Source organism: Chelonoidis abingdonii, chromosome 10 (genome assembly GCF_003597395.2).
Source record: "Chelonoidis abingdonii isolate Lonesome George chromosome 10, CheloAbing_2.0, whole genome shotgun sequence".
Taxonomy (NCBI): domain Eukaryota; kingdom Metazoa; phylum Chordata; order Testudines; family Testudinidae; genus Chelonoidis; species Chelonoidis abingdonii.
The window spans coordinates 42,045,679-42,065,585 of NC_133778.1; the positions used below are offsets into that span (position 1 = coordinate 42,045,679).

General features: G+C 43.1%; 1 protein-coding gene across 2 annotated transcripts; it reads left to right on the top strand.

Annotated features, from left to right (window-relative positions):
- The first annotated feature begins 701 nt into the window (after window positions 1-701).
- LOC116819390 (ATP synthase F(1) complex subunit beta, mitochondrial-like) lies at window positions 702-15,313 on the top strand. Of its 2 annotated transcripts, none has more exons than XM_032771088.2 (10): window positions 702-955; window positions 2,314-2,496; window positions 7,607-7,781; window positions 8,035-8,156; window positions 8,752-8,936; window positions 9,462-9,620; window positions 11,737-11,859; window positions 12,030-12,242; window positions 12,416-12,617; window positions 14,936-15,313. In XM_032771088.2, exons 1-10 carry the CDS (start codon window positions 841-843, stop codon window positions 14,944-14,946), a joined length of 1,488 nt encoding a protein of 495 aa, XP_032626979.1. In that variant the 5' UTR covers window positions 702-840; the 3' UTR covers window positions 14,947-15,313. The 2 variants fall into 2 exon arrangements, with proteins under 2 accessions (XP_032626979.1, XP_032626978.1); XM_032771087.2 differs by lacking the exon at window positions 14,936-15,313 and adding an exon at window positions 14,575-14,761.
- The last annotated feature ends 4,594 nt before the right edge of the window (window positions 15,314-19,907 follow it).

The following is a 19,907-nucleotide window of genomic DNA, read 5'->3' on the forward strand; positions in this document are numbered from 1 at the left end:
AGAAAAGCTTTATATAAAAAGAAAGAAAAGACATAAAAATGCTCTCTGTATCAAGCTAACAATATACAGGGTCAATTGCTTAAAAGAAAAATATGAATAAACAGCCTTATTCAAAAAGAAATACAATTTAAACATCCCAGCAACTACACACATGTAAATACAAAAAAAACCCAATAAAAGCCTATTGTTTTTCTACCTTTGTACTCACAACTTGGAAACTGAAGATTAGAAGCTTGAAGATAGAAAGACCCCCCTCAAAGCCAAGAGACAGACAAAAGACACAGACCCAAATATTCCTTCCCTGAGATTTGAAAAATCCGGTTCCCTGATTGGTCCTCTGGTCAGGTGTTTGGTTCCCTTTGTTAACCCTTTACAGGCAAAAGAAACATTAACCCTTAGCTATCTGTTTATGACACAACCCCACATCATCCTTATGTCATGTGTTTTGCACTTGCCTTATCCCTGAAAGCGAGTCTGGGTCCTGTTTAACAGCGCAGCAGCAGGACACACAGGCCAGCGGGAAGGGGAGATTTAGTGCGCTGGGAATTTCTTTTAATGGAGTAAGGTTGCTCCAGGAGGAGCCCCTGTCAAGATGGAGTGTTGCATGCTGGAGCCTGTAGTCCACGGACAAGCCTCAGAGGGAGCATTGCATCCTGGGAAATGTAGTTTCTACCGGCGTCGTACTCTCACACGAGGGGGGACGGCCGCATGGGATACGATGGGACACTTTCCTACTACGCATGCGCAGTCTCTCCGTTAGCGCCAGGGGGCGCGCACGTGCGCGGTCGTTGCCAGTAGAAAGGCGCGAGGCGGGTGGCGGTGAGGGCTGTTGGAGTAGCCATGTTGGGACGGGCGAGGCTAGGCGGCGTGGCCGTCCTGCGGGCTCTGGAGCGCCTTGCTGCGGATCGTGGCTGCCTAGCAGCAGGAGTGGTCGCCTCTGCCGTGCTTCTGCATAGTGAGTGTGGGGGTCCCGCGCCCGGAAAGGGCTGGGGGGAGGTGTCAGCCCCAGGAGGTCGCGCTCTCCCGCTGCGCCCGTCCCGAGCGCCCACCGCCTCCTGGCCTCGCTGGTCCCCGAGTCCTCTGCTTCGTTGTGCTTTACACCTGGCTCTGAGCCTGCTGCTCCTTCCCCTCCCGCACCCAGTGCACCGGGCGGGGCGCCCGCAGCCCTGCTGGCTTTTTGGCTCCTGCCCCATTTGAAGCTGCTCTGGGCAGGAGGGGCTGGGGTGCTGGGCTGGGAGGGTAGGAGGCAGGAGACCTGGGTTCTCTGCTCCACCCGTGACTCTCTCAGTCCCTGCCTGTGAGCTGCAATGGGCATCCTGATGTTTCCCTGCCTTAGGGAGCGTGAGGGTGGCGTTCGGTGCAAAACATGCTGAGAGCAGCTCAGTTGGAAGCAATGTAGAACTTTTTTCTCCCCACCTTCACCTTTCTATTGGCTTTTAACCTTTACATCCTCCTCTTCTCCCCCTCTTCCCCCGCACTCTCTCTTGTTCTGAATCTCTGTTTCTGGGCTTAAAATGATCAGAACCAACTTGTTGTGTCTATCAGATCAGTGCTTGCTTTCATGTTTCTGGTTGTAAGATGTCCAACATGACTGTTTTTTAAAACAACCAAAAAGTAAATACCTTTCCAATAAGCACTATATAATTAGCTAGGTGCGATGTGCTCAAAAGGGTTTTCTTCTTCTGATATATTAATTAGAAGGCCACTATCAGAGGCTGGATACTGAACCTGATAGATCACTGGTGTGATCTAGAGCAAGAAACCATATGCTTATTATCAGGGCTGTTTTAGAACTTGATGCACCTTCTGATCACTGATGCAGAGGCCCTCACACACTCCACAAGATGGTGGATGTTGCACCCATTTTAAAGTTTTGCTTCTGTTGATTTGTATGTGTAATTAGGAATCAGGTGTACTTGTGGTTTCCCTGCCTATGATGTAATCTACTGGTAAAATAGCATACTTTATTTATTTAATCCTGAGTTCCAATAGTAAAACATCAATTTTGTCCCACTTCTAAAAGGTTTCTATTATGAAGAATGCTACATTTTTTGTTGTGTTCCTAGAGCCTTTAACAAGTGTAACATTTGTACTTAGGGTGACCAGATGTTCTGATTTTACAGGGACAGTCCTGATTTTTGGGTCTTTTTCTTTTTCCCCATTGCCTGTGCTCATTTTTCACACTTGCTGTCTGGTCGCTTTAATTTAAATCTGATTTACTTCAGTAAAATACAGAAAATGAAGACCAGGGTCATGTTTCCAGCTAATAGGCTAATTGCTCTAATTTTGATTCTGATAATTATTTTTTGTTAGGGCGAAACTATATGGCTGAGACTTCAGAGTCTACCAAAGCTGGTACTGCAACAGGGCGTATTGTTGCAATTATTGGTGCTGTGGTTGATGTCCAGTTTGATGAAGGCCTTCCTCCAATTCTCAATGCCCTGGAAGTGTCAGACCGTGAAACTAGATTGGTGTTGGAAGTTGCTCAGCACCTTGGTAAGTCTGTCTTTTTAATTGTCAATTGGTCCTGCTATTTTCTCCATTTCTCTAGCATCATTTTACCACTGACTCCAGGGTGGTTTGAAAGCTGTCATGAAGAGATTTCCTTACTACCCAAGACCCTTGTTCAACTGCAGATAGTACTATTGAGGTCCCTTCTACTATGCATTGTTGTACCTCTTTTAAGCATTCTTCATGTACTTTGGATGTAGCGTGCGCCCATTATTCCCCCAAATCCTGCTGCAGCAGAGACACATTTTCTGTCAATGTTGGTTCTGCTCTTTTTCATCTGTACCATCTTGGTTCTTCAAGTAGGCTACCTCTTCTTCTTTTCCTTAGGGCCTAAGCTTCCCAGACACAACAGTACAAAGCCACTTTGGCTTCTCTCAGACCAACCTAGAGAAGGCCCTTAGGAATGTTTTGAACTTTGCTTCTGTCCAGGCCTATGCCCCCCCAAAACCTTTGTGGTCCCAATGTATGCCATGTAAATTAGTATTCTCTTCTAGGAGTCCAGATGTGGATGATCAGGATCTGGCACTCATTACCCTCAAGGCAAGATCCAGATATAGACTAACCTTTTTAGAGCCACCTTCTAACATGGACCAAGTCTTCTTAATTTCCTTGCCATTCTGGTATAGGTTCCAAAGGCTCAGATCAATGATACTCCTTTCAAGAGAATCCTTCCTTTGGCTAAAACCCAATTTGGCTTTTATGTTTATACTGGTATCCTCAGTAACATTAAAAGAATAGGAGCAGGTAAAATAAAGACCCGATGACGCTGATCCCATGGCGAAGCAGTATCCAAACACTCCTGAGGATACAGATGGGGCATTTCCTGTTCTAGGCGGATACCAGTGTTCTCTCAACTCAGAATCTACGTTGCTATGTCTTGATAGTTTCTTCCTTTCTCACCTCATAGCTAGAGGTAGATTTGACTTTGCTCAGGGCTTGTGAAACCATATTAGTGTGGTGATGTAACTGTCGAAAAAAATTGTGTCAGACTTCAAAATATTTCTGAAGTTTTCTGTTCAACGTAGACCATTGAAGATGTATGTTGGCTTGGTTATATACTAGCATGGGGGAGGGCAAACTACGGCCCGTCAGATTGCCAGCCCAGTGGTGCAGCGGGGTTAAGGCAGGCTCCCTGCCTGCCCTGGTCCCATGCTGCTCCCAAAGCAGTTGGCACCATGTCCCTGCGGCTGGCAGAGGGCTCTGCATTTCCCTCACCTGCAGGCACCGCCACCCACAGCTCCCATTGGCTGGCAACTGGGGACCATGGCCAATGGGAGCTTTGGGGGTGAAACCTGCAGGTGAGGGCAACGCATGGCAGAGCCACCAGACCCCACCCCCAGGAATCACTGCCGGATATGCTGGTCACTTGCATGATGCTGCCACCCTAGAGCCGCTTGAGGTAAGCGGTGCCGGGCTGGAGCCTACACCCTAACCCCCTGCCCCAAGTCCTCTAACCTCCTGCTGCCTCACAGCCCCCTGCACTCCATGTCATGAGGCCCCTGCTGCACCCCACATCCCTCCTGCATCCTAACTCCTTGCCCTGACCCTCTCCCACACTCCGCATTCCCTGCCCCAGTCCTACGTTCATGGCCCTGCATACAGTTTCCCCACCCAGATGTGCCCCTCAGGCCAAAAAGTTTGCATACCTCTGTACTAGAGGGTTACATGCTTGGTTGCTTCTGTAGGCTAAGCTCCTTGCATCTCTTTATTCTCCCTAAAAAGCTTCCTGTTTGCCACCCTCCCATCTTCCTGTATTTCTGGGATGCATTGCAACTGTCCCTTCCCCACTCTGTCAGGGGCTCTGTGTGCGCTCTCTCATTCCCCTTTCCCAGTACTACAGTGCTCCATTCTCTTTCTCCCTGTCAGGGGCACTGTTCTTTTCATACAACTTGTCCTATGTGCCAGGAACTCTGTTTTGGAACCATGGATATTCCAGAGAGGACGTACTGTTGTGTGGAGGTGTTAATAGCTGCCATCAACCAGTTCTTTGATCTATAGGCAGCTGCAGAGGTGGTAGCAGACCCAGGAGTTTCAAACTAGATTCAAGGGGCTCCTTGGGGCCTTCAGGTTTTCTGATTTTTTTTTCACCAAAATAAATAGGATTTTGCCCATTTATGCATAGAACATTCCCTGAAATTTTGGAATTGATTGGATGTGGTGTTCTAAAGTTATCACATGACAGACAGACGCTATAAAGTTGAGAGTAAGACCTCCCTTTGCTTGGCCAGCAAGGTGCAGTGGCAAAAAGGGGCAAAACTCTGCTGCAAGTACTCCTATATTCTGCTACATAGTTAATGTAATTAATCTCTATGAAATATCCTAAATTTCTTTCTCCGTCCTCTCTGAAAATAGACACCAGTATCTATTTCTATAATCTCCAGGTAGTCCAGCTCTGAGATTCTGTTCCTGTAATGTTGTTCTGGATGTTTGTCTTAGAATCTCCTATTCTTCCCATCCTCTTGTGTAGGAGGAATTTGTAATTGGCGTGAGCGCCTCACTGGTACATTGTTTTCCAGACGTCTCAGCTGCCCAGCCTATTCTCTAGCTCCCCCATACTCTCATACTTGGCAGCAAGCTGCGCTCCAGTTCTGGCTCAGTGATCCAATGCTTTCCAGGTCCAAGGAATGCTGCAGGGATTGTACACTGTAATCCAGGTAACTCCCTCTTGTGGGGAAAGCTGGAGAACTAGAGAGAGAGAGGAAACTGTATCAGGCACCTAGCTGCAAATTAATATGAATTCATTGTGCCTACTACTTTCCCCAAGATGCCACAGAATTAGTCTCTTGCACCGGTGCCAGGTTTGTATAATTTTTGGTGGTGCCCAGAATGGGTCCAAGTCTCACCCCCTGACACCTGCCTTATAAGCCAATATATATATTTAAAAATGGACTGGAAACTGTAAGCGTTTAACAGTTTCCTATATTGCACAATGCGGGATAGGGAGGATGAGGGCACTGGGGTGGGGTTGGGGATGAGGGGTTTGGGATGTGGGAGGGGGCTCAAAGTTAGGGCAGATAGTTGAGGTGTGGGGGGTGAGGGGTTCGGGGTGTGGGAGGGGGGCTCAGAGCTAGGGCAGAGGCTTGGAGTGAGGGCTGTGGATTTTGGCTGGGGATGAGGGGTGCAAGAGGGGGCTCAGGGCTGGGGCAAAGGGTTAGGTTGCAAGGAGGTGAGGGCTATGGCTGGGGTTGTGGGCTCTGGGGTGCAGGCAGGCTGTCCAGGAGCTGGGACCAGAGGAGGACTCTTCCCCCCTGCCCCCCCCCCCCAGGCCTTTCCATGCCAGCCACGCCTGCCGACGGGGGGGATGGCTGTAGAGGGGGCAATTGCCTAGTCACCTGGGCTATTTAAAAGGGCCCGGGGACTCTTGCTGCTGCCGCAGTAGCTCTACCTGCTATGAGGGAAAGTCTCCTGATTCAAAGGCGCTTTTGATATGTCCCATGCAGGTTCCGGGGTGGCTGAGGCAGCAAAGTAGCAAATACTGTTGCCTCAGCGACCTTGGAACCTGCATGGGGTATATCAAAAGTGTCTTTGAATCTAGAGGCACTGTGGCTTTTCCCCAGCGCAGGTTGGGTCAGTGCAGCTGCTTTGGGGCTACTTTGGGCAGGTGTGGGATGGGGCTGCGGCCGGCCCGGGGCTCCTGGCAGGGCTGGGGGGTGAAGGGACTCTCAGGGCTTCTATGGGGGCAGGGTGTGGGGAGTGGCGGCTTGTGGTTCCAGCTGAGGGAGGAGGATAGGGGGCCCATAGATCGATCTGCCCTGGGGCCCAGAATTGCTGTCGATTGTCCTGGTGCTAGTAGCACACTCACCCAGCACCACACTGCATGTGCTCCTAGGGCCCCTCTCTGTTTGCCTTCTGCAGCGCTGCATGTGCGCTGCCCAGTGCTGGGGGAAGGAGGATGTGCCTATCACCTAGTGGCCTGACTGATGAAGGGTCAGGGCCCTGGGGGGATGGCTACTATCACATCAGGTGTGCATCCTCTCTCTGCAGACTGCAGCAGCAGCAGCCACCTCAGCGTGCCCCATTCCCTTGTAGTCTGAGCAGTGGAGTGTGGCTGGTGGGCACAGTGTGAAAGGAGCCAGTCAGTGGCCGATGAGGGAATGCAGCGCAGGAAGTGGCAGCCAGCTGCTGCCCAGGGTGCAGGGATGCCCCAGGGGAGGTGGTTCGGGCCCTGCCTGCCGCCCTCAACCTTGGTGGAGCTGGGCATCTGTGCTCTGAACACTGGTGGACCATGGGTACCACAGGCTGATATAACTCGCTGCCTAAGGTCTCTTGGTCTGTGATTGAAATAGTTGGGCAGCTCTCCCTAACACTGTTTCATGTTATCAGCAAACTTAGGACAACATTTCAACAGTTTATGCTGAGTTCATGTTTTCAGTCTTAATTTGACAACCATAAGGGCTAGCTAGACATTTAACGTAATTCAAAATGAAAGTTAAGATTCTGGAGCACAATAAGCGGTGAGCAGTAAGTGCTACAGGTAATTAACTATCATTGTAGGGAAAAAAATCTTGTTTGTTTTTTTTAAATAAACAATGATCTCTAAAATAAGCTTAGAATACTCTAACTCTGGATAATTCAGTGTAAATATAATGAAGACTATATAGTTATGCAGAGTACTGTTTAAAAATATTACTGTAACTTAAGATGTTCTATGGAGCTTCTATTTAAACTTGATTTGCCAATGTAGGAATCTTAGACTTGATTTTGGCAAGCCAACTTGAAGTCAGAAAAACTAAGTTTTACCTCAGTTGGCTGAAGCATGAAGTAATGTCCAATTGTACCACATAACTTGACTCTCAGTTCTGAAACCTCTAAGTGTAACTACATCTCTACCCCGATATAACGTGACCCGATGTAACACAAATTTGGACATAACACGGTAAAGCAGTGCTCCAGGGGGCAGGGGTGCGTACTCTGGTGGATCAAAGCAAGTTTGATATAAGATGGTTTCACCTATAATGCAGTAAGATTTTTTTTTTTTGGCTCCTGAGGACAGCGTTATATTGGGGTAGAGGTGTACTTTAAAAGTTCTGAATTTCTCCTGCAATAAGGTGAGCTTTCTCTATTCAAAGAGCAAACTTAGATTTTATACACTTAGGTGGAAGTACTGTTCGAACAATTGCCATGGATGGCACTGAAGGCTTAACCCGCGGACAGAGTGTTCTGGACACGGGTGCGTCTATAAAAATTCCAGTTGGGCCAGAAACTCTGGGAAGGATCATGAACGTAATTGGTGAGGCAATTGATGAAAGAGGGCCTATTGCAACAAAACAGTGAGTATGTTTAAACTTAGTTGATTTAGAGAAGAAACTGCTGTGTATCCAGTATTGTTTTTGAATTTCTCGCTTCTAATTTGTAATTTTAACTGATGGTGCAGCTTCTAAATTTTACCTAGATGTAAACTTGATTTCTGGCTAGGGACCACTAATATAACCACATTATTCAGTATCTCTAAAAACAATTTTTTCTTGAAGATTTGATAGTAAAGACAAAAATATGTAAAATAGTTAAAGATCTTCTTTACAGGTTTTCATCTATTCATGCTGAAGCTCCTGAATTCCAAGATATGAGCGTTGAGCAAGAAATTCTTGTGACTGGTATTAAGGTTGTGGATTTATTGGCTCCATATGCCAAAGGAGGTAAAATTGGTAAGTTTCTCTTCTGAAGGGAATAGATATACTGTAAATTTTATGCAATAAGAGCTAGCTCAGTGGTTTGAGCATTGGCCTGCTAAACCCAGGGTTGTGAGTTCAATCCTTGAAGGGGCCACTTAGGGTTCTGGGGCAGAATCAGTACTTGGTTCTGCTAGTGAAGGGATGGGGCTGGATTCAATGACTTTTCAGAGTCCCTTCCAGTTCTATGAGATAGGTATATCTCCATATATTAAGTATTGTACATAAAACATTCTGTACTTCAATTTGAGGAAGACTTAAAGTGTGTAGTTGCAAGCTTGCTTTATATAAATTTTAAGATTTTAGTCTTATTCAGTTTTCTAAATCTCTGTGCTTACTAGAAGGTGTTCTAGTGAGGAAGATTAAACAAACTTGCTGTTGAAAATGGATGCTGCTAACAGCAGCAAATTTTAGATAGGTTTGTTTTGTTCTAGAGTTAGCTTAATATTCCCACACTGGTAACAGGCATTTTGAGGGATAATAGTGAAGTATTGTAGCTGAATGTAATCACATTCATTGACAATGATCTCAACTGAAAACTCAATTGTATTGACAAAAACTGTTGTTTCAGGGCTCTTTGGTGGTGCTGGTGTAGGAAAAACTGTACTAATTATGGAACTTATTAACAACGTTGCTAAAGCCCATGGTGGCTACTCTGTCTTCGCTGGTGTAGGGGAGCGTACACGAGAGGGTAATGACTTGTATAATGAAATGATTGAATCTGGTGTCATCAACTTGAAGGATGCCACTTCCAAGGTAACTTTCAAAAGGTCTGAGTATTAAAGCAAAACAAAACACACACATCATTGTTGTACATTACAGTGGATTGTTTGGCAACATATTATTTAATACAGTTTTTCCAAAAAAAAAAACACTTCCTGTATGTGAGGCGTGGCAGTTTGACTTGTATATACATACTAATTTTCATTTTCTTCCAGTTAGGAAGGTCTGCAGATTCTAATAGTGGACCTTCAATCAATCCTCCTTGCTGCTTTAGTGATGTACTAACTTATTAATTAGGGTGAAAGTTCAGTCTGTAAAGCTTCATTTAGTGTTCATACTCTTAAGAAAAAACTACTCACTATTAATAAAGGTGTTTTGTTTTTTAAAAAAAATAATTACACAACACATGTTCTGTTTGTCATCGGGTCCTTGGCCTTTGCTTCCAAAATTGGTCCAAGGCATGTAGGTGTTGAGTATAATACATCTCATTATATAGTGTTGATAGGCTACTACATTTTCTATAGATAAACTTTATTTCTGTAACATATTAAATTCCAGGTTTCACTTGTGTATGGTCAAATGAATGAGCCTCCAGGTGCCCGTGCCAGAGTAGCCCTGACTGGTTTGACAGTTGCTGAATATTTCCGTGATCAAGAAGGACAGGATGTACTTCTATTTATAGACAACATTTTCAGATTTACCCAGGCTGGTTCAGAGGTTAGTACTCATAATAAAAAGTTCCAGTACAATGCTTGCCTGAGAATCTAAAAACTACTCTTAGAGCTCTGAAACTGGAACCTCCTATTGTGCTCCTTGCCCTAAAAAAGAATTATGAAAACCTATCAAACACCAATTTTTAAGCAAAAATTCAGACTCTTGCTTGAGAGGAGGGAATTCTGCATATTTGTATATGCCAGTCAAGTCTTGGCAAAAAGTGGCCTAGATATCTTAACTATGTACAAAATCCTAAAATTTTCAAGGGGGAGAATAAAGCCTTTAAGTGTATCCTCCCAATGACTTCCTTCAGGTGTGGGCTACTTGGTATATTCCAAAGTCAAACAATTAAATTCTTCTTCAGAAGCATAGGATCCAGGCCCAAGCCAATTTTAGAGTGGGTGTAGCAATATCCACAGAGTAACTGTAAGCTGGTGTAGTTCTTACCTGGACTTAAATAGAATAAAGACATAAACACACCCAAACTTCACTTCCCAAGGTTTACCTTTATTAACTTAACATAATATAAAGCCCCCTCAATCTAAGCTTTCTCTTGTTTGTTTTGTTTTTTGTTTTTTTTCCTCCTCTAGAAACTTTCTTCCTGCAAGACCCCTTCTTTCTTGGAAGTTCCAACTTTTGTATTTTTGATTTGCTAGTAATAAAACCTTGATGAAAAGCATGGAGAGCATACTATAGAAACAATTAAGAGAGCAATTGAGGGTCTGAGTAAGGAGGAGTGAAGAAGGGATGGCAAAGGGGTGACAAATTTCTGTTAGAACCCAAAATGGGAAGAGCAAAACATGGCTTAGTGCTGGTGAGTAGCATGGCTTCTGGAGGCGGGGCAATTGTAGGCCGCCCTGACAGTGCCATTGCTTTGGCTCCAGTTCAATATATGACTGAACTGCTTTGGGGCAGGGTGTTGGGTTTGATTGGGGAGAAACTGAAGAAGGAATAGATCCTCTACTCAACATTGTGGCAATGCTTAATGGCTGGAGTAGTGAAAGGTGGATGCAGTTTGGTGATCTTGCTGCTCCTGGGTAGAAATGAAATGATGCCCATGGAGCAAGCCTCTGCTTCTGAAGGCCTTAGTTCTACTGCAGGTGGGTTGTATTCCTTAACTGGCCTAATTTTTTATTGGGAGATGTAAAAGCTCCAGCTGGCCTTATTGGGTCTCACTTGCAAGCTCCATTTTAAACTACTTCAGTGACATAAAACTTGAGACAGTAGGAAAATTAGCCAAATAAGTGAAGTATATATCTAAAAGTAGATACAAAATCGTTATAGGTGTAACAGTTAGTACAATGCACACACTTTATTCTGCGTGGTGGACTCCAAGCTTTTAATTTTGCACCACATATGCCTTTCTGTTCACAGAATAAATATGCTCATAATGTGAATCACGTTTCTCATTGTAAACCTTGGGGGTTCTTGGGTTTTCTTACTGGTTGTGTTGCGTATTTTTGTTTTTGGATTTTTTTAGTGGATCTCCTCAGGTTAGGGAAAATTGCAACAATCCTGCTAAGGGTGGGGATGTTGATGTCTAATGCCCAGAATGGCTGGCCCTTTGCGTGTTTGAAGGAAGTGGAAAGAAAAGGAGATGTATCCTTATTTCACTCTTGCTATCTTTCTTTCCTTTGTGGGCATAAAGTTCTCTTCTGCCTTCCCCAATCCTCTATAATATCTCTCTGGCTCTTGTGCCTCCAAAATTCACCAACTTTTGATCATATCCCCTCTCTCCCTACTTTTTCTTTCCTGCTCTGCCCTTGTGAATGCACACAGTTCTCCTGCATTGTCATCTGTAGCCAAGGAACAATAAACCTTACTGCTGAAGTGAAAGAAGACAGTTCTAACTTTCCTTCTTGCTGAAAGAATAAGACTAGAAGAACGAAATGGATTACCATCCTGATTTTTGTCTCCACTCTTTGCATTTGGTGGCTGAGTGTAAAGGCTGAGAGCAGACCTGCTAACTGTTGACAGTCTTCCCACTCCACTTAGCATTGTGCCCTGTATGCTTACTAATACTTGAAACAGTGCAGTTTTAAGAACTTTTGATGTATCTGAGAGAGTGAACTACAAGAGTTCTTTAACTTGCTACATTATCTTCTCTTTTGATCTTCAGGTGTCTGCACTGCTGGGTCGTATCCCCTCTGCAGTAGGGTATCAGCCTACATTGGCTACTGATATGGGAACAATGCAGGAAAGAATAACTACTACTAAAAAGGGATCAATTACATCAGTACAGGTATGGTGTTAAACAGGTGCTTTTATATCATCAATAAAGGGTTCACTGCTTAGCTTCATGAGTAGAAAGTGAAAGTGGCAGTTAATAGTAGGCATATTATGAGGCTTAACGAGTATTAAGTTTTTTTACTATGATTTTGTACATTTGATTTTCAAAATGACTTCTTTCAGGCTATCTATGTACCAGCTGATGACTTGACTGATCCTGCTCCAGCTACTACTTTTGCACATTTAGATGCTACTACAGTATTATCTCGTGCCATTGCTGAACTGGGTATCTATCCAGCAGTGGACCCTCTGGATTCTACTTCACGTATCATGGACCCTAACGTTGTTGGCCGAGAGCATTATGATGTGGCTCGTGGTGTACAGAAGATTCTTCAGGTATCTTGTTAATTACACTTTTCCCCAATGAATTTTATTCAAACTGGAGTTAACTGAGTGTTAAGTGAAATTCAACTTTTGATTATCTAGTCTTTTGAATTCATTGCAGTATTGTATCTGCACATGGTATCACAAGATAATTTAATTTGAGTTGCCTTCTTTCTCCATAATAGGATTACAAATCCCTTCAAGATATTATTGCTATTTTGGGGATGGATGAATTGTCTGAGGAAGACAAACTAATTGTAGCCCGGGCTCGAAAAATCCAGAGGTTTTTGTCTCAGCCTTTCCAGGTTGCTGAAGTCTTCACTGGCCACGCTGGAAAATTGGTGCCTTTAAAGGAAACAATCAAGGGTTTCAAGAGCATTTTATCTGGTAAAGTAATATATTTGTCACTTGGCTGACTTCCCCCAGTTTCAGAGCTGTATTCTGGAGGCTATCAGTTTTCTTAAATGTTTGACTCTCACTTCTGCAGACTACCTTTATGCTTGAATCCATCGCTAAACGTTACTGCTTTAGTAAAATAGGGGGTGTTCGTTTCCCATATGTATTGTGATGGGGCCTAAGGACTACAGCCTTATTGTGCTGAGCACTGTACAAACATAAAGAAGGTTCCCTCCTTCAAGAGCTTACAGTCTAAGTATAAGATGTAGGGAGAACAGGTGGATATGGAAATAGACGGGTGGAGCACTAGGCAATGGTTCAGCCATGTCAGTTTGGAGCATGATATGCAATGTCTAATGTTAAAGCATTTAGTTCTCAAGAACAGATTTATAAAATGGAAAGGGATTGAAATCCAACTTGGCTCCCAGATTTCTTCCCCTTCCACTCCATTGTCAGAAGTACTAACCCTCCCTGGCCCCTGCTTGCACCACCCCAAGCTGTTTCTGAGAGTCATTGCCTGGGTACCCTCTTCACTGATCCTCTGCATATGCCTTCATCCATAACTCTAGGCACTGTGCCGCTTGCTAGTCCAAGCTGGTCCCTGCTGCATAATCCAGGGAGAGATAGGAAGACAAAGGAGCAGGATTTGATGTTTGCCAGACAAGGATGGGCAGGACACTTTAGTAGTTCAGTCCCTCTTCTTAGTAGCTTTGGGACCAATCTCCTTCCTCTTAACCCTTAGAACTTGATAGTATTCTAAAATCTAAACTATGCTGTTTTGAAATGTTGCTAATGAAATTAGAGGGAAAGATGTCCTACAAACCCACCACTTAAGAGTATATTTATTACCTTAGATCAGTGATTCTCAACCTTTCTTTTTTCTTCCCCACGAACCCCTTGAAAATTGCTGCGGGTCTCGCTGGACCGCTTAATGATCTTTCCAAATGTTGTTGTTTTTTGTACCATTAGCTAACTATTGTAAAGCACTTTGGATAAAAGCACGTGCGTGCGCTCTCTCTGTATAATTTTTTAAACGCCTTAATTAACACTTTTTTTTGTTCTACAAATAAAAGCACACAACTCAGATTTTAATATCCATAATCTTACCTTTCTAATGCGATGGATGTGTCCTCTTTCCCCCTATGGCAGTCCCCGGGATGGGAAGGATGGAGGTCTCTCCCCAGCAGCCCTAGAGCTGGAGAAAGTTGCTTCTTTCTCTGGCTGCAGCAGCCCTGCATGTCCCAAATTCCCCCTACCCACTATTACCCCCAAGGCCACCACCTGACCTTACATGTGCATCTTTTCCAGGGTCCAAGGACCTAATTAGTGGATCCACGCCTGCATGGCTCCACTAAGTAGGTGGGTGGCCCTTCGTTCTCTTGTGTGCGGCTGCCCAGGCACGCACCTTGGAAGGAACTATCTACAGACCACCTGAATGGAGCTCGTGGACAACCAGTGGTCCACAGACCACAGTTTGAGAACCTCTGCCCTAGATGATGATGATTTCCAATTTCACTAGAGTAATTACTGACCCAGCAGTGACCACTTAGCCAGTCAGTGTTGTGGGAAGCTGTAGTAGTACAGCTTTCCAGCGCAGGGTGCTAGGGATTCCTTAGGATTGTACTCTAAAATGAGGCATAAATGGCCAGTCACTTAGTGGAGCGGGAAGGGATTCAGGGTTTTATGCCATTTGAATTTTCTCTGTGTACTGTCCATTTGCTTTTTCCCTTCATGAGTTTAATAGGAAGTCTTTGAAATCTGAGCTGGAAAACTTTTCCTTGGCAATCCTGCTAGTCGTTATTGAACAATCCTTGAGGGGGCCATCTAGGGATCTGGGGCAAAAATCTGTCTGGGGATTGGTCCTGCTTTGAGCCGGGGGTTGGACTAAATGACCTCCTGAGGTCCCTTCCAACCCTGATATTTTATGTCATTCAAATTGTCATTGTAGGTGAATATGACCATCTACCAGAACAGGCTTTTTACATGGTTGGTCCTATTGAAGAAGTTATTGCTAAAGCTCAGAAGCTGGCTGAAGAACATGCCTAAGAACATGGACTGTTATATTTGCATATGGTCTTTTAAACATCTGATACATGTATACATTGTATATGTAAAAAACAGTTCCAATCTCAGAGGTCTCTATCTTTTTCCCCACATCTACTGGAGAGAATTAAAGTCCTTTTTCCTACATGTGAACATGCAGTATTATGTAAATGTCACCCAAATGTCTGTTACAAAAGCCAGACATCTTGTTAGTAAACATTTGATATGCAATTCCTCTGATTTACTGGCTCTTTATTTTTGTTTAGATGAAGACTAATCTTTTGCCTCTGGAAATAGTAACTTAAGGCTGTCCTCAACATCAAAGTTAACTGTCATGACAGTGGCATTTGAAAGGTGATGTGTGATTACTTTTTGATTATTGGAAAAGTTTGATACCAAAAATGATGGTTAACCTCATACTGCATTTGCCCGAAATTAGTTTTTCTAGCTGACGCTTTTGGGCTTTACTTTTGTTTGTTTTTTGTGTAATCTCAATGAGGAATTGCACAAACAAAATTTTACTGTAATCAGTTTTGCATTTGCAATACAACAATTAACTCTACTTGTTTTTTCTTATTAAATTGGCCTGCCTCGTAGTTTAATGAGCAAAAATTTAATCCAGTTTTTAAGACTAAAAAGGTTGCCTACCCTCAGCTCATGTTAGCTTTCGATCAAGACACTGCTCCTGTCCAAACCAAATGTAAAACATCTTTCTGGAAGTTGAATAAAATAAGTGTATTGAAAAGTGGCACTTCTTCTGAGATTGTTTTAAAATGTTAAATTAAAAATTCACAAAAATAATCTGAAAGGGTTATCTCCTCACTGTGACTAGTTATTGAAAGGTAGAGTATGCGTCAAGAGAATAACTCTTCTTCTGTAAAGAATGCATCTATAAAGAACACTGAAATTAACAAAACCGTATGCACCAGGAATGCTGTAGAAATACTCTAGGTATTTATATAGGACTTTTACAGAATGAGCTAGCTATTTCCATTTTGAGAGCCTTTATCTACATCATGTGTCTGAAGTGGGCATTCACCCATGAAAGCTCATGCTCCAATACGTCTGTTAGTCTATAAGGTGCCACAGGACTCTTTGTTGCTTTTTACAGATCCAGACTAACACGGCTACCCCTCTGATACTTTATCCACATCCAATAGCTTATCAACTACATGTTGGCCTGTGTGCAGACTGCTACTTAGAGAGAATTTCATTCCTTACCTGAATAAAAAATAGCATGACACATGCAGGAACAGTGTGTCTAAAAGCATAATGTGATGTAGTTCATAAAATAATCTCATTTTCATCCTGGAACATGCAGATGTTACAAGTACAGAACCGACCAGCTAATTCAGCGGTACTTGTGTTCTAGGCCTAATAGAAAACATTTTCTCTGTCCCAAATAGTCTACTTGGAATGAAAGTGCCAATCACTGCCACATGGTACTAAAAATCATGCTGATAGTAATCACAAACAGCCAACTTACCCCATTTGACTGGATTCATTTGGAAGATTGTTCTATAGGACTGAGGTTACAGGTTCTAAAGATGCAAGTAACTAAATGTTGGGGGGTGTGTGTGTGGTCTTTGTTTTAAGCTATCTGGAGAATTCTGGGGGAGGAATTTCTGGTCTGAGCAGTTCAGAAGCGTGGTTTGACCTATGAGAACATACCTGGTGGTGGCTAACAGCTGTTTCCATTAGTATCAATAGGTGACATTCACTTTTGTCTGAGACTTTCAGGTTGAGAGGCTTGCTGTGAGGAAGACAGGAGTCTTTCTGTATATGATTGAGCACCAGGAAGACTCTTTCATAAGTTAATAGATTTTTGTCAGGTCATATCAACATTTACCTTCCTGGTATTTGCTAATTTTAATAGGTACATGTATAGATATATGTACTTACTCAGTTTAAGATATTTAACACATACTGATTTCACTTATTTTAAAAGTGAGATGGAAATGAGGCTTTGACATACTTATGAGGTATGGGTGCAGGCACATTTCTAATGACCCGATATGTGTTTGGTGAATTTTTAAGTGTACTTGTGAGCAAAAAATTGTAACCCAACAAATTGTTAATATTGGGTGAAAGGGAGAATAAAGGTCATTTTGTAGATAAAAGGCTAACTATGAGCATGGGAGTCTTCCATGCTAAAGCCAAATGTATTTCTAGCAAGCAGTGAGATGTATGCTATGTGATTATAACTTAGTGAGTGATGACTTGCGTCCACAATACATCCTTCATGTCAAAGCTGTTGGTGTTAAGAGAATTACCTATAAAGTAACTGAATGTTGTATGTTATCGATGAAAAAGCTGCATGAAATAAACAACAAAGGAGGCATAGACAGTAAGCGAATGGTCACACTTTACTGTAAATCACATAATTCATGTCCTAGTGAATGGGACTTACAGGAGTGTACTCCAAAGTTAACAATGTTAAACACAAATTAATTTACACATTCAACTTCATTGTTGGGGAAACTGTAACTTTTTACTGTTACCCTAGTATAATACAAAAACATGAAATAAGACTAATCTTTAATTTTAATAATTTACCATTTAACTTTTAATAGCTTGATCTGTTTCAAAAACATTGTCTTGTCACTCATTAAAATGAACATAATTGAACTTGACATGAAGGTGCTAAATTGTTCTAATTACTATTGTGATACGTTTGCAAGCTAAAGAACCCAACTGGATTCTTCTTGGCCTAATTCTCATTACTGAAAATCTATTACTAATAAAAGCACTGAAATGAGACAGTAAACCAATGATGAGAGCTATGAAAATCTGTTTTAGTTACATGGAGGAGTATTGTAGTGACCTGTTACCTTAGAAGATCTGATACTTTACCGTAAGGTTAGCAGAATTATTAAATATAGACTTCGATTGATCACTTCTGCCACCCTTACTATTAAGTAAACCATCTATCAAGGAGGGTTAAAACCAAGTGCTTTTACATATGCTCATACAGAGAGAAACAGACTATGGTGTTTTTCTTTAAATAAACTAGTGAACAATGTATGCTTGGCACCTATTACCATAGTGAATTTTCAGTTGGTTTTGATTGAATGAATGTATGGCTGAGCTGCTTTGAAGTTCTGACTCAAGAACTTCAGCAAATAGCTAGATAGATAGGCAGAGATTAGGTAAAGGTTTGGCCACTGGGTGTCAATCTTGATTCAGGTTTAGCTCAGTTTAACAATGTTGCTACTAACTTGATAGAGGTAAACCACAATTATACTAGGTAATTTTCAGAGCAATCCAACTGAATCATCAGTACAAAGATTTGTCTTCTCCTTTTGAAAACTTCTACAAACAGATAGAAGCCAGTTGTAGTGGGTCTGTCCTAGGGAATATGAGAGCCATAACTTTATTACGGCTTAGTGCATATAGCACCAAAGTAGGATGTCTACTTCTTTTATTCTGAACTTTTAAATACTTTCAGGGGGGATTGAGTTTTGCATGGTTTGGGAGCTGTTTCATTGTTACGTTGCTCATCAGTTTGTCCCCTGCTTGCAGAAAGAGCAGCCTGTTGCAGCTGGCTGGTGGGGGCTTGGAATCAGGGTGGACCAGCAGCCCCCAAAGTTCCCTGTGCAGCAGCTGCCCAGCAAGCTATCAATTGCTAGCAGTGCAGCTATCCGTCCCACCACTGCCATGTGCTGCTCCTGCCCTCTGCCTTGAAGCTGCTCCCAGGAGCCTCCTGCTTGCTCTGTGTGTGTGTGTGTGGGGGGGGGGGTGCTAAAGAGGGGTGCTAATGTTAGGGAGTCCCCCCTCCGCGCTGCTCCTGCCTCCTGCTTACTCCATCTCCATAGAGTGGGCGGGGAGACACACAACAGGGCTCAGGATGGAATGAGCTTTCTAGCAACAGCTGCTGTCCCAACTTGCTGATAATTAAAAAGGCAATGTACTTAATGGCATCTGTGTACTTGAAGGGGCAATGTGCATCTCTCTCTCACTCACACACACTCTCTCTCTTTATCTGGGTCTGCCATGCTTTCTCCCCTCCCTCTATTTGTGCCGCCTTGTAGAGCGTGAGGCTACATTAACAACAACATGTTAACCCTTGAGGACTCATCCAAGTGCTAGTTTATCATTCAGCACTAAGGCATTCCCTGGGAACTATTCCACCCTCTGACTCCAAGCTTCACAAGCATCATTGCTGTGTACAATAATAAATTGTTCGTTTGTGTGTGTGTCTGTGTATGTGTATATATATATATACACACACACACACAGTGAAAGTTTTAATCTTTTTGTTTGAAAAAATTTCCCTAGCACCTAACACCCCCATTTACATTAATTCTCATGGGGAAATTGGATTTGCTTAACTTTTTTTGCTTAAAGTTGCATTTTTCAAGAACATAACTACAACATTAAGAGAGGAGTTTGTGTGTGTGTATTTCATGTACACCACCAACCTATGGGATGACATCAGGCTGGTTAAGGCAGACACATTATCATTGTTATACAAAGCGTGGATTACCTTGAAGGGTTCTTGCCATGGGGAGACAGGGTGAAGACTGAGGCCAGCATGCACCGAGGTAACGAGAGAGAGGTCAGTTGTATAGATGACCCTGGACACTGGAACTCCTGAGATACATATGTTTTTAAGTATCTGACCCCCTTGCCAGTTTAATGCATTTCCTGTCCTGTGTGTTTTCTCCATGTACTTGGTCTCTTTTATAACTAGTCTTTCATCTGAAACTTGGTGGGATAATACACATGATTGGAATGTTGGTGTGGATGGGTACAGGAAAGATAGACGGGAAAAAGGGAGGAGGTGTTGCCTTATATATTAAGAATGTACACACTTGGACTGAGGTGGAGATGGAGGTGTTGAGAGTCTCTGGGTTAGGCTAAAAGGGGTAAAAAACAAGGGTGATGTCGTGCTAGGAGTCTACTACAGGCCACCTAACCAGCTGGAAGAGGCTTTTTTTAAACAACTAACAAAATCATCCAAAGCCCAAGATTTGGTGGTGATGGGGGACTTCAACTATCCAAATATATGTTGGGAAAATAACACCACGGGCCACAGACTATCCAATAAGTTCTTGGACTGCATTGCAGACAGCTTTTTATTTCAGACAGTTGAAAAAGCTACTATAGGAGAAGCTGTTCTAGACTTGATTTTAACAAATAGGGAGGAACTCGTTGAGAATTTGAAAGTAGAAGGCAGGTTGGGTGGAAGTGATCATGGAAATCATAGCATTTGCAATTCTAAGGAAAGGTAGAAGG

Excerpts from the sequence above, each read along its gene's own strand:
- LOC116819390 (XM_032771087.2), top strand. The coding sequence starts at position 841 with ATGTTGGGACGGGCGAGGCTAGGCGGCGTGGCCGTCCTGCGGGCTCTG. Across the intron at positions 9,621-11,736 it reads TTACCCAGGCTGGTTCAGAG|GTGTCTGCACTGCTGGGTCG; the intron begins GTTAGTACTCAT and ends TTTGATCTTCAG. Across the intron at positions 11,860-12,029 it reads GATCAATTACATCAGTACAG|GCTATCTATGTACCAGCTGA; the intron begins GTATGGTGTTAA and ends GACTTCTTTCAG.